This window comes from Centruroides sculpturatus, unplaced genomic scaffold, assembly GCF_000671375.1.
Source record: "Centruroides sculpturatus isolate CEXI.00-Female unplaced genomic scaffold, Cexi_2.0 scaffold601, whole genome shotgun sequence".
In the NCBI taxonomy this organism is placed as follows: domain Eukaryota; kingdom Metazoa; phylum Arthropoda; class Arachnida; order Scorpiones; family Buthidae; genus Centruroides; species Centruroides sculpturatus.
In genome coordinates, this window is record NW_019384772.1 from 445021 (window position 1) to 463355 (window position 18335).

Genomic DNA, 18335 nt, shown 5'->3' on the forward strand with positions numbered 1-18335 from the left:
GCAATGATCTTTCTAAACATAAAACTTTATAATCTTTTTATTTTTTTTTCTATTAAAATTGTGTATTGTTTGTAGTTTTTTTTTCTTTTTCCTTCTAGATTTGTTTGTGTATTATTATGTCACGCTATACGTATTCGTTATTGTCTTTGTTCGCTTGAATAAGATTGTGTTAAATTAGCTTTTTTTTTTCTATTATAGTATACGTGCCATTTTCATTTGTTTCGTTTTCTTTTACGATCTTTTAGAGCTAAATATGTCCATAATAGCAACATTAAAGGTTTTTTTTGTAAACATTATTTACAGCTATAAAACAAGAGCTTAACTAAGTGGATTGGGCTTAATCAGAACTTAAATATATACTGTATATTCAATTAAATCTGGGTATAACGCCACCCTTATAAAGCGCTAATAAATACTGTATTTGTAAACCAATCTTCTGCATGAATATTAGAGAACTTTCAGCATTAAGTATACGATTTTACATTGAAAATACTAAACACTGTATAAGCGTCATTACTATATATGACATATATAATTCTTAATGTTTCAGATATTTCACAATTTAGCACCCCACACGATTTAATTCCAGTTTCAGAGGTAACAAATGGTGTTAAATCGGTTTGACTGTTACACTTATCGAGTATTATTCACACGCATTGCTCAACTTTTCTATACAAACAACTCTAAAGTATTAAATTCCGTTCTTAAGATGTATATATTTCGGAATTATTTAAGTAGTTTATCCCAAAATTTATTACGAAAAACACTATAAGATTTCCATATCAAATCACCGAAATGTATTTCTTCAGTCTAATGTCAGGTTTACTTATATAAGTCGTACCTGTACCACACTTTGGCCGGTAATACAGGTAATACAACTTATTTACTGGTCGTTGTACTTTAGATAGCCAACTAGTTTGTACTAGAAAAAAAATTAGCAATATATATTTATGTATATATATAAACATATATAAAAATATCCGAACGTTATGATATGTATCCTTATTAGAAGATGGTATTCTACCCAATTAGAGTATAATACTGTTCAGCCATCCGTACAAACCATTTTCTTGACATTAACATATTGTATAGCCTACCAAATATATATATATATATTTTTAATAGTTAAAAATATAATTTCTGTAAAAGAATTAGACCGAAACGTGACTATTAAAATTAGATTTACGTATTTAACACGGAAGTTAATTTTTTTAATGGGATAAAAGTTCATTTTATCTACAAAATTCGATTCGAGATCTAAGTGGGAGGCCCTAGGAGGTCGATAAACACCCCCGAATATAAAGACAACCTTGAAGAGAGGTTCAATACCGAGAAGTCATTAACTTATCACTCATCTAAGCTCTCATAATCCAGAAAAAAAAGTACAGCTGCGGGTGAAAAGTGAAAGTATGGTTAACTCCACAGCAAAAATAATTAGATAAGGGGCTGATATATTATTTAAAAACACTAAAGGAATGATAAATTGATTTAGATGTGTTCGATTCTAAGAAATTCTCTTTAAGGAAAAGATTTTTCTGTGAAATTTAAGATCAGTTCGACGACGTTAATCGAAAGAGATAGGGGAAAAAATAAAAAGATGTCATAAAAATTTTATTTTTTGAAAATTTACACTAACTCCTATCCGTATTTTTTTTCTATTTAAAAAAAAGAAGGAAGGAAAAACGATTTGCTCGATTGATTTGTGAACATTTCAGATTTTGTTTTTCAAATTTCCATTTAAAAAGCTAAAGATATTTTTTTCATTTTTTACATTCTAAAAAAGAGTAATTTTCGTAGTAAATTTAAATGTTTATCGTCAGGGATAGTGATCAAAAGAAGAGAAACTCTCTTAGGAAAGATAATTTATATGTTCGAACGAAGCTTTTAGATGAAGCTTTTTTATTTTGTTTTAAAGAAAAAGGTTAAATTTACAAGAATAAATTAAACGTTATTATAAGCCTATGAGGTCTTTAAACTTGCATCGCCCACTCGTCTATGTGGCATGATGTCATTCTATATTTTTTGAACAAGTAAAATGTGAAAACTTTTACTTAATTTTCCTCTTTATATTAATAGTAATCATGGATTTTTACTAATTATTATTTTCTATAAAAGATCTAAGTTATATTTATAAATATTTAATACATTTTCTCAATGACTTTCTTTGTTGTATGGTATTAAATACATAAATAAAAAAAATTCTGATTTAAAAGTAGATATTTAGTATAAAGCAGGATTTCGTGTTAGAAACGATTAATTATCTTTTGTTATTAAAATTTAATGTGTATCAAAAGTGAAGGTAGAAGTTGGGCACGTTATGCCTCCCACCTTAACGTCAAACTAGCTATTGTCCTTTAATTCAAACAGGTAATACTGGTTTTCCCTCTCCAAAGCAAACCTTTCCGATGAAAACCAGACTTGGTTCTATCCAAGATGACATTTTAATAAGAAAAAAAAAACTTGATTTACCCCCAAAACCGGTCTCTCGATGATAAAAAGAAGTTTTCAGAATGGAACAAAGACTCGATTTAAATCGAAAAGTTTGGAAAAACTTCCGTATAAAGTTCCTTAAACTTTTTTCGATATTATGAAAATGTATAGGAAGTGTAGGCTATATATCTGTCATCTACTAATATATTTCTGACCTCATAAACATTACGAATCTTCTTAAAATTTACAATGTGAAATGAAAGAATTTTTACCTTTTCTCTTTCTTGTTCCACCAATTTTATTCCAAGAATTTCCCATTCCAAGGAATAATTTTGTACAACATTTTTTAAAAACTGATTTCCTATACAACATATATTTTATATCTATTCTACTTTATAGAATTCTTCTTCTTAAATTGTAAATTGTGTTATTCGATATTTATTGAAATCATCAATTTAATGAGAGGAAAGCTCAAAATTCATTTATATACAGTTTAAGATGTAAAACTGTTTCTATTAATCTAGATAAAGTTCTTTCTTTTTTTTTTAAATATCTCACCTAATATAAAATATACATATATAAAATTAGGTTACTGCTCTTCAGCATGATGTCAAGCGTGACTAGATGATTCCCCTTACCCAAGATGAGAACATGTAGAAACTACATCTATACATAAAGCTGTGACACGGACGATTAAAAAGCATTTACCTCACCTTAATGAAATTACACATATGGCCATTCAAACTAGGAATAAAAATTAGAAAAAGATGTTTTGTGTTTTATCTCGTATATCTTTTTTTCTTTTAACAGACGGTTCTAATTTGGCTAGAGATCAGTCTGTAGTCGCTCCCGTTTATCCGGGAGCCGACCCTTTTAGAGACGTGTATCCAATAGGAGAATTTAATTCTGTAACATCATCGTTTCCCTCTACCTAATACATTAAACATTCTCCAAAATGAAAATCGACTTTCGTTGGTGGGTACGGGGTCTTTTCTGTTTTGTAGTTTTTGAGATTCTTCTATTCTGTTCTGACGTGATTTCGCCCTCTGTTGTTCGTAGTCGTCGTTCAAAGTTGCTTCGTCTTCGCAGCTACTGTGATGCACGGGGCTGGAATGTCCCGAATCCGTTTCGGGATCCCTGCATTCTTTCAACATGTCTAACACATTCTGTTCCGATTTAGCTAACTTAGCACGTGTAAGAGTGAAACATTGATCCACTTCTCTCTGTTTAGCTTGATGATTAGAAGTCTGCATCTGGGGAGTGTCAGTCTGAAGTGCTTTGGGATCTTCCACGAATGCTTTAGCTAGATTTCGGCTGATTTGTTTCCTGATTGTCTTTTTCATGGACAAATGTCTTTCCAAGTGTCTTATATCCCTGTCTGTTAGTGTTTTAGTCGAATAATCTTTTTTATTCCTCTCCGATTTATATTCTTCGTTATTGGTCGATCTATTGTTGCGTTTTTCGTGTCTTTTCTCGTGTCCCGTTCGTCCATTAGTTATATTATTGTGGCCATCGTCCATGGAATCCGAAGTGTCATCTTCCATATATTCGGATATCTTCCTGCCTGTTCTTCTGCGACTGCGAGGTGAATGATCGTAGATGCACAAGTCCTGCTTGGCATCGTCCATTTTGTATCCTCCGAAAATGTCTCTAACGTCTGGGATGTTTCTTTCCATCTTATCTGCAAATAAATGTAAAAAACAAAAAATGTTTAAAAAAATCTTTCAAGACTCGACTTCTTATTGTTTCTTTTCAGTATAATAATCTGAAGCGTGGCTTCCTGTTTATTATATAAAGTGTAATCGGGTCACAATGTCTCTTGCACATTAAAGATACAACACGCTTCGCTAAACAATGAGAAGCGACAGATCGTAACGGTAGTTCATCTTGAACGTGTTTAGTAGTTCAGAAGGATTTCATGAATATAAGTTCCAAGCGTGGGATTCGATAGTTACTAGTAAGATTGCAATTACCTTAATGACACGAATTCCGAGACGATCTAACGATGTAAAATATCCTTGGCTTATATGGCCTAACACTTTCATTTCGGATTTTCTTTTGACGTAATTCGCCTCTACTTTTTTTTTAAAAAATTAATTTATTTAGGGAAATTTTTCTGACATTAAAAAGCTGTAGGAAAGAGTACGGACACGAGCGAAGAGTGATGGCATACGTCCAAAATAATTCAAAGAAACGGTTGAATAATTTTAAAAAAAGCTGAGCAACAACAACAATAGACTAAATAATAAGAGATAGGACAAGAATCATAACAAATAACGACTATAAGAATAAAGTTCAGATCAGTAGATCATTTATTCTAACCTAAATCTAGACTCGGGGCCGATAAGAATAGGTTTATAATGGAAAGGAAAGTTCGAAATGTATGAAAATAACGGCGTAAACGTCACCATACGACGTGACGAATTTCCTAAATAATGTGTCATTCGAATATAAAAGTATTGTCGCACAATAGTTACCAGACCGACAATAAAAGCACTTTCGATTGCTACTTCAATAGTTTTCCAACCATAAAATACATATAAGTTTATATAAAAGATGAGCGATGAAGCAAAGGAAGGGAGTGACAAATTGTACAAGATGAAGAATAACCACACAATTTAACATCCTTCGATATACCAAATTGTAAAAAAAAAGAAAAAAACTTTAAAGTTTGTCAGCAATAATTATAGAATATATTCCCCGTATCTGATATAACCGGATCTTCTACCTGTACAGGTGAGGCCAACACAAATTAACGACAGCAATAACTTTTCCCCGAATGGCTTAAAACCTTGAAGATGAAAAAAAGAAATTAATAAAATAAAATAAAAATTACATACGTTAGAATTAATTTATATAAAAGAAAAAGAAGTTTCGAACGTCGTTATTTTTGGCACCGTTTTATATCGGTTATTTCTCTTTATAACGTGGCAAATTCTTATTAGAAGTGATAGAAAAGTAGTAAAAGCTATCCTTTCCCAAAAAGGATATTACTCAACTTGTACGAGTTATTTCCTGGACGGGTGATTAGGAGCAGCTGTTGGCGATGTTGGAGAAGGATGACCAACTTCCACCTCATTGTGGTCATCATTAACGGAGGGTCGAATTTCGTAAATGGAATAATGTCCCCGGTGGGATGTGATTTCCTTTAAATCGACTTCTTCCGAAGAATTTCGGGGGAGTCGAGATGAATTAAATGAAACAAATCCCGTTTTATTCAATATTGCATCATGATAACAGTTATATTCCACGCCAGTATTTACTAGAAGATTTTTATAACTTTCTTTCTTTCGGGAAAATGGCTCCGTACCAAAAATTTATCGAAAAATTTTCAATAAAGTAGTATTCGGGAAGCGTGAAGTATTCGTTTACAGCCAGTGAAGATAATGTTCACTTTACCAATCAGAAGAAGTTGAAGGAAATGTTGGAAAATTGAAAAAAAAAAACAAATCATCCGCATCGTTTCTTTCAAATTTATTGATAAAATATAACTAAAAATATATATATATATCGTTATCTTTTAAAATATTGAACTAAAACCTCATTAATGGTGGGCGCAAACTTATAAATTTTACATTTAGTTTTAACTGGGAACTAACTTTTAATTAGAGCAGCGATTATCGTGTTTGGTGGTAAAGCGTGATCGATTCAGATTCATGCATTTTCATCACGATTATCGCATTTCTGCATAGATGTTAACGCTTAAAAATGGTGGAGGATTGAACCTTGACTGTATTAAAGTCAGTCCGCTTGAATAGACTTTTAGTGTAGTCAAGGCAAACTGCATCAAGAATAAAGTCGGTTGAGTTTCGTGTGAAAATCATTAGAAAGGCGGGCAGTTTTTCTAAAGTAGGACGCAATATCAATCTGACCGAGTTAAAATTCATCCGGAAAGAACTGGGTTGAATTTTCACTCTATTTTATGCTTTATTTACACAAATTGGTAGTAGGAGTATGCAAATCAATGGCATAATCGCGGTTTCAAATTCGCTACTTTCTGCTAAGAAGCTACATTTTTCTGCAAGAACGTCTCGCTGTTACCAATGAAAGCGCCAAAACTTTCTCTTCCAGGGAGATTTACGACCGAATTTAAGTAATTTATAAGTTAAATTATTGCATAAAAAAAGAAAAATTAACTTTTAAGAAGATATTTATATATATTTTCCCACATTGCAAATCGAAAAATCCTAGTTACAGTAGATTTTTTGCTGGATTTTTTTTTGTTCAAAAAATGAAAATTTCAAGCGAAGTGACTCATTCTCGAATTAAGGAAATAGCTACAGATATAAAGGAAAATGTTAGAGGAAGGATTTCTTGACGTTGAAAAGAAATTCGTGATTTGTTTAATGGTGCAATATCTTACATCGTCGAAATTATCGTTGAATAGAAAATTTAATTTTAATTAATTCAAAATTGCATTGGACATCATTAAAATATTCTCCTCGTTAATTAGTATGATAATAACTCTCTGTAGTAAATATGTAAATGAATAACAGTTAAGTAAATTGCTTTTGAAAATTCCTCCAGCTTCGTTTTGACGATAAGAGTTGTCTATTAAAACGTTCGTCGATCGTTAAAACTCTTGAAGAATGATGTAAAGAGAAGAGATACATCAAGTTATATTTTTAAAAATTTTTCTTATTTTCTTTATTCTCTTTGTGTAATTACACGAAAGTATACGTGTAACTTTTGTAATTTAATATTCAAAATTCGGTATGAAACTAATAGAAGTATTTTATAAGTAAACGTATAAATTACCAGTATAACAAAGGCAAACTCCCGTTTAAAATTAAAAATATTTTGGAGGTTATACACTCGTTTTACCTGTTGAAAGATCGTGTCACACGTTCTCATACCGCTGTTAGGGATCCAAATCATGCGGGTGTACAAAAAAAAATCAGACAAGTGATAGCTCCGAATTATGAGAATAGATATATGAACATGTATAGAGTATTGTATATATTGTACATATGTACACACTCATTCAATAAATGGTCTAGTTAAATGGGTTTGTATCACACATGTTCGTATAACTCGAAAATACGCATTCAGTTTGGAAATGGTGTTAAGGATTAGCTCACCTGATAATGTGGAGGGATTAATTTTGCAATATATATAAAAAAATATTATATTTGTGAGAGATATATCAACCTTTTTGAATGGTTTATTTATCTTTAGAAAGCTCAAATATGTTTTGAATAGTTTATAGTTTTCAGTGGCACTCTCAGACAATAAAAAAAGGGCATCATGTATTATTCAAGAGGCTTCAAATTATGATTCAACGTTGAATCAGTTATCCCACATTAATTAATTTTTAACAAATTTCTATAACATAGAATTAAAAAAAAGTACATATATATATATATATANTTGCCCTTTTTTTTTTTTTTATTGCAAAGGAGCGGGATTTCTACCAGATGTGCAATATCTACTTTTATATATACAGTATATATATAATGTGTTATATACTAGTGAAGTAATACAACTTCCCATTATTCTAAGTATTTTTTAGCTGTGATATTTCTGATGAGAATCGAGTTTTTCTGACATTTTGGGGTCAACGAATGATTTATAAGAAAAATCTAGAAATATATATATATATATATATATATATTGATGTTTTGCATCGCTATAGGTTCCATTTAATATAAATATTTTTCTAGTTTAGCTGTGATCTGTTATCGATAAATCATTTATTATTTTTTTTTTTTATATCCTGGAATAAATTATTTCTATTGAGAGATAAATGTTTTAAAATAAATTATTTGAGTTTAAATTTCGATATTTTAACTCTCCGGACTATCTTCTTAGAAGAATTACATTTAAAAGTCTATTTAGAAATTCAGTTTGTAGGTCAGTTTATGTCAATTTGCTGTAAATTCTAGCTTACACCTTAATTCTAAGTGTAAAATTTAGTTGTTTTTTTTTACAAAAAATTGAAATTTATGGGGGAAAATGTGTAAAATATTTTTTGAAAATGTATTGAAATGTAATAAATTTATTATTTCTGACCCAGTTCCGAAGAGCTGATAACCATCGCTATTGAACTATATTGAGCATATGCACTGAATCAATAACATGGATTTTTTCGTACTTATTCAATTATATTACATAAATTTAATTATAAAACCATTTTAATTTTTTAAATTAACACTTGGAATGATCACCTAAATTGCCTATTTTATCGAATTTCGTGTGTCGCGAGTGTTTTATTGGAAAGTATTAGTCATCGTATAATTCCTTACACGTTGATCTACACGTAGGGACAATTCAACAAATACATGGTAATGGTGCAATTATGCCCTTTAATCCCCTTTCTTTAATCGGAAGCATTGTGTTTCCCCATTACCTTTTTTTTTAAATCAATTCTCTTTGTTAAGAAAATTGAATAGCTAACAGCGTATAGTTCATGGTCTGTTTATCCTTCGAACTAATCATTAAAATGGGTCTGCACTCGCCTTCAATTTCTGAATTGTCTGTAACATAAACTAGATAATGAAAGAGCCAAATGCTACAGACATTCTGCACTTAATCACGAGTTTTGGGGGAAATTCTGTATAATTTAGATATATGATTTAACGTTGTATCATATCCATTCATTTGTATTCTGGCAATCATTGCTCATCTGCATGAATCAATCTAACTTGCTGAGGGTTTATTATCCAACATATTATTCAATCGAAGAGAAACAGTTTGCCTAGACAATGATGATGCAAAGCTATATATTATTGAGGTATACTGAATAACTTACACAGCTAAATACTGAAACGAGGGAGGATAATCTATAGCAATGTTTAGGCGAACATTTCGATTAGTCGCGGGCTAAAAATTGCATTTCAGGAGGCTCAGAAAAGAGGATAAACTATGATTCATAATGTAATCTGTCAAACTCGAATTGTATGCTATAAATATAAGAAATATACAACACAGATGTAATAATTTAGAAAACAAATTGAATAAATTTAATCTTTTTCTTCGAAAATTCCGAATATTCATACACGTGACTAAGTAATACAACATTATTACCAAATGTTGCATTAATAATATGTCGATAATGCTTCGAATTATCGATAAAAATCTCAATTCAGACGATAAAAATGGCGACGAAGGAGAAAAGTAAGCATTACACAGCATAAACAGAAATAGAAAAGATAGCCTTACGACACGCAACATACTTGAGATTAGGAAAATGTAGTAGTTATTTAACAAAGTAGATCAGGAAAACAAAGATAAAACTAAATTCTACACATGTTAATACCTGCTTGTAAATCGGATAAACAAATTATAAATGATAAGAATGCAAAACATGTTTTAATTATATGAATAAAAACGGTAGAAGTATCAAAATACTCCCATTGGAAAGATAGAAAAATTATTATCCATTTAAAACATCAAAACAGATGAATCATAAAGATTATCCAGACTTCTCGTTTGTAAATAATATTTACTTTAAAAGTGTTTATAAATAAAAAACGGAAATGTAAAAAAAAACAAGTAAACATTTTGAAACTTCGTCTCCCTCTCCTATTAAAAACAATAACAACTTTTGAGTGTTATCAACTCTCCAGAACACAAATTAATTATTGTTATTAACCACATCTTTTGTTCACTTTCAATTATTCAAAAGAGAAAAATAATAATAATAAAACATGTTTAATGGATGAAGTTGGATTCTAGGTTAGGCTAATTATCGCATTAAACAGTAGCAACATTATTAAAAAAAACACGGTGCATGTTTTTTAATATGTTTCTAATGGAATCTAAACTTAAATTATGATTTATTTTTAAATAATTGTATACATTTTCATACATGCAAATCATTAATTAATAAAAGGAAAAAAAATTTTCTTTCTTCATAATAACATTGAACAATAATGTTTAGAGAGAGAAAAGAAAAGAAGGAAACAATCCAATTAAAATAGATAAGATTATCTCTTGAAAAATAAATGATACTCTATTAAGTTATAAGCAAAAATAACAATAATCTATGTAAATAAAATGAATTAGATTATTTTAACACTTTAGAAGTTGGACTAGACACATTTCTGTTGGTTGGCACTAGTGTTTGAGACAAAATTAGACACAATTAATCAAACGTTAATTAGGATTAAGTGCTTGAAATAAGTATCTGTCACGAGAAGACAGTAAAGAGTTAGTTGATAAATCACTAAAATTTCACTTTCAAATGTTAAATTTTGTATAATTCGCTATGAGTAATTTAATGGGAATAAGTTAAATTAAGATTTTACTCCTTGTCTGTGTTATTAGTAAAGTTTTCAAATAATTATATTAAATTATTGATAACTTCAATAACGACGTAGATTGTCATTTTAATATTTAAAATATTTAACAGTAAATATTTACAGAAGCCAACAGAATTCCTTTATTGACATTAATCAATAGGTAATTCGGTTAGTCAAAGAATAAATAAAGGAAAAATTAAATTATATAAAATTTTATTTATTTATAATGTACGTGATCTCATTTTAGTCTTGAAAGTTTAGGAAAATTTATTTACTTGTATGAGATTATTTTTCGCGCTAAGAAGCTTGCAACTAAGGCTAAAAATATCGAAAAGTGAATATTTGCATAAAATAAATCTAATTAATTTCCCTTCGCTGATTAATTTGATGCATTTTCTCGGTCGAAAGAAGCTTTTTTTCTTGATTATCTCCAACCAGATAGGTCTATTGAATTAATCAAATATTATGGATCAGGTTCATTTTTAGTCATTGTCCTCTGGAGATATTCATTCTTCAATAAGCCTATTGTATCATAACCTCCTTTTCTTTGAAGTAGGTCTTTTTGAAATCATATTTTTATAGTTTATTCAAACAATGTAAATTATAAAGTAGGTTATAACATATTTTGAATATAAATAAATTTTATATGTAACTCCTTATCCTTAAGCATATATAATTCACGTGTTTCCATGCAATTTTTGTAGAAAACATTATACTAAAGCACCATCGTTTGTTACATCGTGAGCTTGTATATAGTATATAAAAGCTTTTCTTGGTAAAGAAACGTGTTTGAAAAACAAAGAGCACTTTTGAGATCTCTCTAGACGGGAAATGCCTACCCAAACAATTCAAAAAATCCAAGTTTTGTATCAAAAAAATGCGTCACAAAACAGAAACCTTCAGTTAAGTCGACAGAAATTCTAAAAAGGCACAAGAATGCGGATACTTATAAACTACAAAAGCATTTTAGCGACAGGCAGACAGTTTCTGCCCACGGTCCAGACGAGCCCCTCTTTTTTTTTCGTTCGAACGGACATCCCCTCTAAAGAAAACGTCAGAGAGGCTACTTAGGGGTGAAGATTCACACGAACTTTACTAATTACGTTCGGCAATCGGGTCGAGAGCGGATCAGATGTAGGTTAGATAACAATAAGCATCTCTCTGCCATTGCATCCATTATAAAAGAGCGATAGGTTATCTAAAGAAGGAAAAATTCATAGAAGGCTTTTGTCTAGCCGTCGTATTACCTGCGGGCTGATGGTTCCGTGTTCCGAGCAATGGTTTCTTGCATAAATTGCTCATCTCTCTCTCTATATCGATAACGGATAATGTTCTTCCAACTGCTCTGTACTTGCCCTCTTACGATCTTTGAATTTGGATAATTTATCATTTGGTGTTTTCACTGAAAACAAACGATTCTTTTTACCGAAAGTGTAATTTCAGTCGACTTCCTAATTTTTGAGGAAATTCTTCGAGATTTGCTTGAAAAAAACGTGATACTTTTCTTACACTATAAAAGCAATGATATGTGTAGTTACATGGCTCGTGACTCGAATATATAATCTCTGCCTGGCAGTATCATCAGAAAATCGAGTATATGTGAGTTAGTCATGGTCGAATGGCGTTAAATTTTGACATAAAAACAAAATTTCTACAGTTTATATGTTATTCGTAGAAAATTTGATTTTGATTTACATAACTATGTTTTCGTCATATCGATTATAATCATAGACACTAATTATGGAAACAGTCTGAATTATTAATTTTTCTTGATGTAGAGTACATGATTCGCTCGTGAATCATACTTAAGACATTCTCAATTGTCTGTTCAGCAAGAGAAAGACATCCTCTTCAGACTCCATCAAAATAACAATTATGTTGTACGAAAACCGCTTCTGTAACCAGACCAAAAGCCCATAAAAACTTAATGGTACACTCTTCTTACACTTTTGAACGCCAATTTGAGGAGGTTCTTTACAACCCGAAATTAAAGAAGAACGGCCCCATATTTTCCTAGCTAACCCGAGCGTGTAATAAGGTTCCGAAGCTCTATTTACCTTCCGTAATCACCACCAAGAATGAAAAAAAACGCGTAGAAAGAAGTGTATTTGGTTCCTGTTTAGATGTAGCCCTCGGGGCCGGATAGGGTTCCCTTAAGGGTCGAAGCGATGATCCATTCTGATGATTCTCTAGTTTACCACTTGCGGCTATCTCTTGTAAGATCTTTGCGGTCCGATGGGACTCAAAGAGAAGTTTTGCATATTTCCGGGCTTCTATTTTCGGAACTTTTTATCTAATTATCTCTAAGGACCCCATCCAATTAAGAATAGAAAAAAGTCTTCTTCGTGCATGCTGACAATATCAACTGAAACAATACATCTTGTTCGTTTTCTTAGCCAGCAATTGCCCATTGAATGGACACGTGATCTTTTCCATTTCTTTCAACAGCTTATTAGCGAAAGAGTTATGATTCATTAAAAAAATATAGCCTATATAATAGTAAAATGGCAAAACTCTAATCAAACGAACGCTCATTACGAAAAATATTACATAATAATGCTTAATTTTATATTTTTGGTCGTTGATTTTGGGTTTGTTATCTGCGGTGTGTCGTTTTGTGGAGTGTTTGCTCCTATTCTATGACTTCTGGAGTTCTTATTTCTTATACTATTGCTTTTTTTGTGGTATTTTCTACCTTAAATTAATCAAATTTACGTAGATGAGAAAATTAGTTAATATTATCTAAAATTCTTTGCTGTGAAATTTTATATATTTGCAATGTTCTTGCAAGGGTTTAAGACCGTGTATATATACATATAATCGGATTAATTCGTCTCATCATGTCAATGTTTACACGAACAAGATGGGTTATCGGTTTTCCGATCAACCGACAAAGAGCATAAACCATGCGATGTGACACGTGATCAAAACATCTGGATAAGGTTTCCAATGATGCTTTTTTCCTATAAAGCAAACGTACCGATTAAAACTGATCGTAATGACTTATATATATATACAATATATACTCGAATTTTATTTAAATCGATTGCGTGGGAGTTAGAATTGCTGGAGGCATCGGAGAAATCAAATCAAGATGTGCACCAGCCAAACTGTCCAAGTTTATGAAAGAAACGAATGGTCTGCCATTTATGTCCAGACGGCAAAGTAGAACAGATTCTCTCTCCGTGCAGAAGGGTCGTTCATCTCTTCTTCACCTTGTCGCGCTACCCTGCTAGTTGCTAGGCAACGGCACAAGCTCCGGCCGTCTGATGACATCACTTCCTACATGAATGAGAAGGACGGAATCGTTTTGATTCACCTCCAAAGTTTCAGTAAACGAAAAATACCTCCTCTGGATGGATGCCAAACGGAAGAAGCATTATTAAGTTGTAAGATGGTTCTAAGTAGCGAAGAAAGCGATAAATAAAGAGACGTGATTATGGCAGAATTACTCGATTAACCTCGATCACGTGACTTTCGATGCGGTCGAAATTTCGTCTCCGACACGCCATTATCGGATTTTCGTTTTAATCGAGGCAACCTTCCGACTTCCAATTTTAGATTTTTCTAAATCGCGTTGGCCTTTAACGCTTAGGATCTTTACCCCCTCCCCGAGATGATTACAAAAGTAAAAAAATACGGATTAAAATAAGGAAAACCGTATTAAAATGGAGTAAGGAGGTTAGATAAATCGATCAGAAATTGGGTCAAGTGATGAAGAGCCACAATCTCCGGTAATGCTTGGTTGAGTTAAATAAACACGGTCACCTTCTCTTCAAGTTCAATGTACCGTGGATGACAAAAAAAAATTTGTCCCTTATGTTGCATTTAATGATTTAAAAGTTTTCGCAAAGATTCGAAGTAAAAAATACCATCGAAACAAACTTAACTCGACTGTCGAAGGTTCATTGCACTAACAAGGGATGATTGGCAATCTGCCCATAAACTTTGCTTTCAACTCTTTCTTTTTCTATGCATTTGAAAAAAAAAATTAAAAAAAAATTGAAATCTCGTTGTCTTCTGCCATCTACATATACACACGTCAAACTTAAAAGTCGCAAATACGATTTTTTACTTAGATCTTAACGTTTATCCAGGTTAAATTTGTGCATTGCCGTCCAGAATTCCATACATAGAACGGAAAATATGAAAAAGAGAAAAAAAAAGGGTCTGACTGGAGGGCTAGGAGGTGCCTGGACGTCGCCCGTCTGCTCACCAGTGACATTGCATCTATCACTTTCCCGGCGTCATTCTCAATCAAGTGGTCTTCATCTCTCCTTCCTGACATATATACCCCTATTACTAGATCAGTACAGAGATTAGTTCAATTTATTGCACGGGAGACGGGGTGACACAACTTTCAACTGCTTTTATGTCACTTTTTATGAAAGTACAAAGGAGAATTTGGACTTGCCATTTGCGAGTTTGACAATGGATTCTTGAATAAACGAAAAAAAGAAAAAAAAATTCTCTTTCTTTTGTCGGATAAGGTAAACAAATCTTAATAAAATTCCAGCCGTTCCATTACAATTTATGTGAACCTAAACAAACCACATTATAAGAAAAAATAAACAGAAGAATTAACTCTCGGCATTTTATATAATTCTCTATTTAATTATTTAAGCGGAATTAATGTTAAGTAATCTTTATATATCAATCGCCATCCTCGTTAGTTGGTAGTAGTAGACAGATTCCAATTATCCTCCTAAGAGTTCTTCCTAATGGTGCATCCGTCTCAGTTAAGCAACCGCAAGACAGTTGTCGAAAAGAACACTTCCTGTAATTTCGTTTAAGATGCTTTCGATGTTTTGTTTCTCCTTTTTTTCTAGCCGGAGGAGGAGAAACCAAAAAACTTCGAATGACAGCTAAATGGATGATTGTGTCTCCTTGATTCTCCAGATGTTGTATGTTATTACGAACATTCTAAATCGAACATCTCAGTTGTTTAATTCTATTTTTTTGAGGGTAAGAAGAAAGCATGAACTCCTAAATCCAGTTTAAAGGGTTATTTCTAACTATAAAAACTTCTAGTTATTTCGCATTTCTTACCCATTCTTCCTAATCAGAAAGAGCAAATCGAGATTTTCCTAGTTTCAGTAAGGGGGTGGGAAACGTGAAAAAATTATTTAAACGAAATATTTACAGCTGAACGAATACAAAATTTGATTTCCTAATGATTTAGATAATTCGGATAAATACATTATATCGTTAAAGTAGAATATACTTATCAGAATTTTGCTCCTAGCCTACTTTTTTTGCCTCGTGTATCACGTAGTTTCATATTAGATACCTCGTTAAAAACTTTAAAAAAAATCGAAATTCATTTTTAATAAGGAAAACGAATGTAGGAAAAACTAAATGATAAATAATTTTTTATATATATATTTTATAAAATTATAAAAACATAAAAAAACAATTTTTATTGTAGTTCTTCCGTGAAATCTAAGAAATCACGTATTAAAGACGTGAGGAAAGTAGAAAACGGCGCTAATGTTACGATGAATAAATAATTTTGGAGCTAAGGTGGCCATTTTCGTTTCTACGACGTATCCGAATATAGTGCAATAAACATAATCACACACTAAAAAAGAACTGGAAACCAGTTTCTCCGGTATAACGACAAGAGTTTTTAAACTTGCACTGTTCGTGACGTGATACATCACATTAACTCACGCAAAATCAACATTCGGTGAAGTAAAACGTTTTCATAACTGCACACTTCCGTTATGTAGAATACATTTTGAAAACTACGACGGAGACGTGCAAAAAAAAATTCTGTTTTTATTTCAATTTCTGAATTTTAAACGGGTCAGCACCAATCCTAATTTCGAGATTGTGTTATTAAAATTCCACGCAACTTACAACCACATAAACATGGCACTTACGTTCGAAACAATTCTAAGAATTCGGTAAATTTTTGACATGGCTTTTTAGAAATTTATATCTAAATCCTCTTAGTGAAGCTTGCAGAATGGAAACCATTGTCCCAACCCAGCTAAAAATGGCATACGGTGAAGCTACAAAGCGTGGGTCTAGTCCAAAGCCGATTTATATATTAGAATTAATATAAAGTCCCTGACCGGATGCTTCCATCTGCACCCCGTCACACTAATCCTCTTATTTTTGAAGAAAGGAAGAAAAGGGGATGTCTAAAGACAATGAGATAGACTAATAGCGCCTTTAAAAAGTCATAATTGAAGAATAAAAAGACAGTAAGCAATCAAATTCTTGGTACGTTGTGTAGATGTAACGATCTGTCCAGTTAGTTTCGAATGACAACTTCTAAATAGATTCCTCCGGGTTCTATGCGGTCATGGAACTTTTACCCTGTCTATCCACTGGTCCTTGTTAGTACCACGCCTCCTGCAGACTCGGAATAAAAAAGAATAAAAGAATTCTGATTGTCATTCTCATCTACTTTTCTGATGCAAATAAGTGACGTTTCTTTCTAGACGGTGATTCTTACTCTTTTTCTTCTCGATTATCATTGTTGACCGGATTTCCGCAAATCTCATCTGTTAACAATTTTAATTTATAATACAAAGTAAATGAAGAAAAGTATATCAATATCTGTTTTTAAGTTACAATTTTCCACAAGTCTGAGATTTTTAAAGCTAAAAAATCGAGCTATTTAAATCGAAATTTATACGAAAATCTCACATTTTCCCAGTTTTATACTTCGCCTTAACGCTTTCTTAACGGGTAATTTTAAGCTCCATCGATCGCTATTTGGATTCGATTCTCAATTGGACAATTATTTTAATTTATTACCTCACTATAAATAAAAAAAAAAAAAAATATTTAGAATAGCTCACGGGAGTTCTGCATAAAAATTCGACCCATTAAAGACCTTAAAATATANCTCGTCCAATTTCCCGCATAAATTAAAACTTTTGCAAACAAAATTAATTCCCAGCACGTTAATTTTCTTGGGGATTTCCAACGAAACTTTCGAGATAAATCAACTCGTAAATTAATTAATTAGATTATCCTGTTTGTTTCGAGTTATTTTCGCCATCAATTCTCACTTGGCTAACCCCGAAACACCGTTGTAAATGGGAAAGAAGGAGTAGGATCGATGGTAAAATCACTAAATAATCCAGCATCGTTTTCACTTTCTCAAACGAAAATGAAAAGACCGGGAACTAATTAAAGAAAACATATTTAAATTTAGAAAATAAACAGAAAAGAAACTTTTAATTTAATTTTCGAAAAGGAATTTTATTGATAGAAATGCATAGAAGTGTGTAAGTAATGCACCTGTCTAAGCAAACCCCCAAACTTCTATTCCCAAGTGGCCATTCCCCTCATCTGCCTATCGAGCACTCCGTCTAAGCCATTATATAAAGCACAATGGTCGATCTACATAAAAAAAGCACCCATCTGTACTATATCCGAAGCGATGAGTATTAAATTTTGTGCCCTTTTTTTTTTTTTTATTGCAAAGGAGCGGGATTTCTACCAGATGTGCAATATCTACTTTTATATATACAGTATATATATAATGTGTTATATACTAGTGAAGTAATACAACTTCCCATTATTATAAGTATTTTTTAGCTGTGATATTTCTGATGAGAATCGAGTTTTTCTGACATTTTGGGGTCAACGAATGATTTATAAGAAAAATCTAGAAATATATATATATATATATATATATAT

At 31.7% G+C, this 18335-nt stretch overlaps 1 protein-coding gene across 2 annotated transcripts in view; it reads right to left on the reverse strand.

Annotated features, from left to right (window-relative positions):
* Positions 1–2848: 2848 nt before the first annotated feature.
* LOC111629021 overlaps positions 2849–18335 on the reverse strand; it is a 16707-nt gene continuing 1220 nt past the window's right edge. Inside the window, exons 1-2 of one of the 2 annotated variants that reach the window (XM_023372885.1) lie at positions 4404–4995; positions 2849–4111 (exon numbers count right to left, since the gene is read on the reverse strand). In XM_023372885.1, the coding sequence (XP_023228653.1) occupies positions 3345–4106 (762 nt within the window). In that variant the 5' untranslated portion in view covers positions 4107–4111; positions 4404–4995 and the 3' untranslated portion in view covers positions 2849–3344. Of the gene's footprint in view, positions 4112–4403; positions 4996–18335 lie in introns of those variants that run through there. The other variant, XM_023372884.1, reaches the window with a different exon arrangement.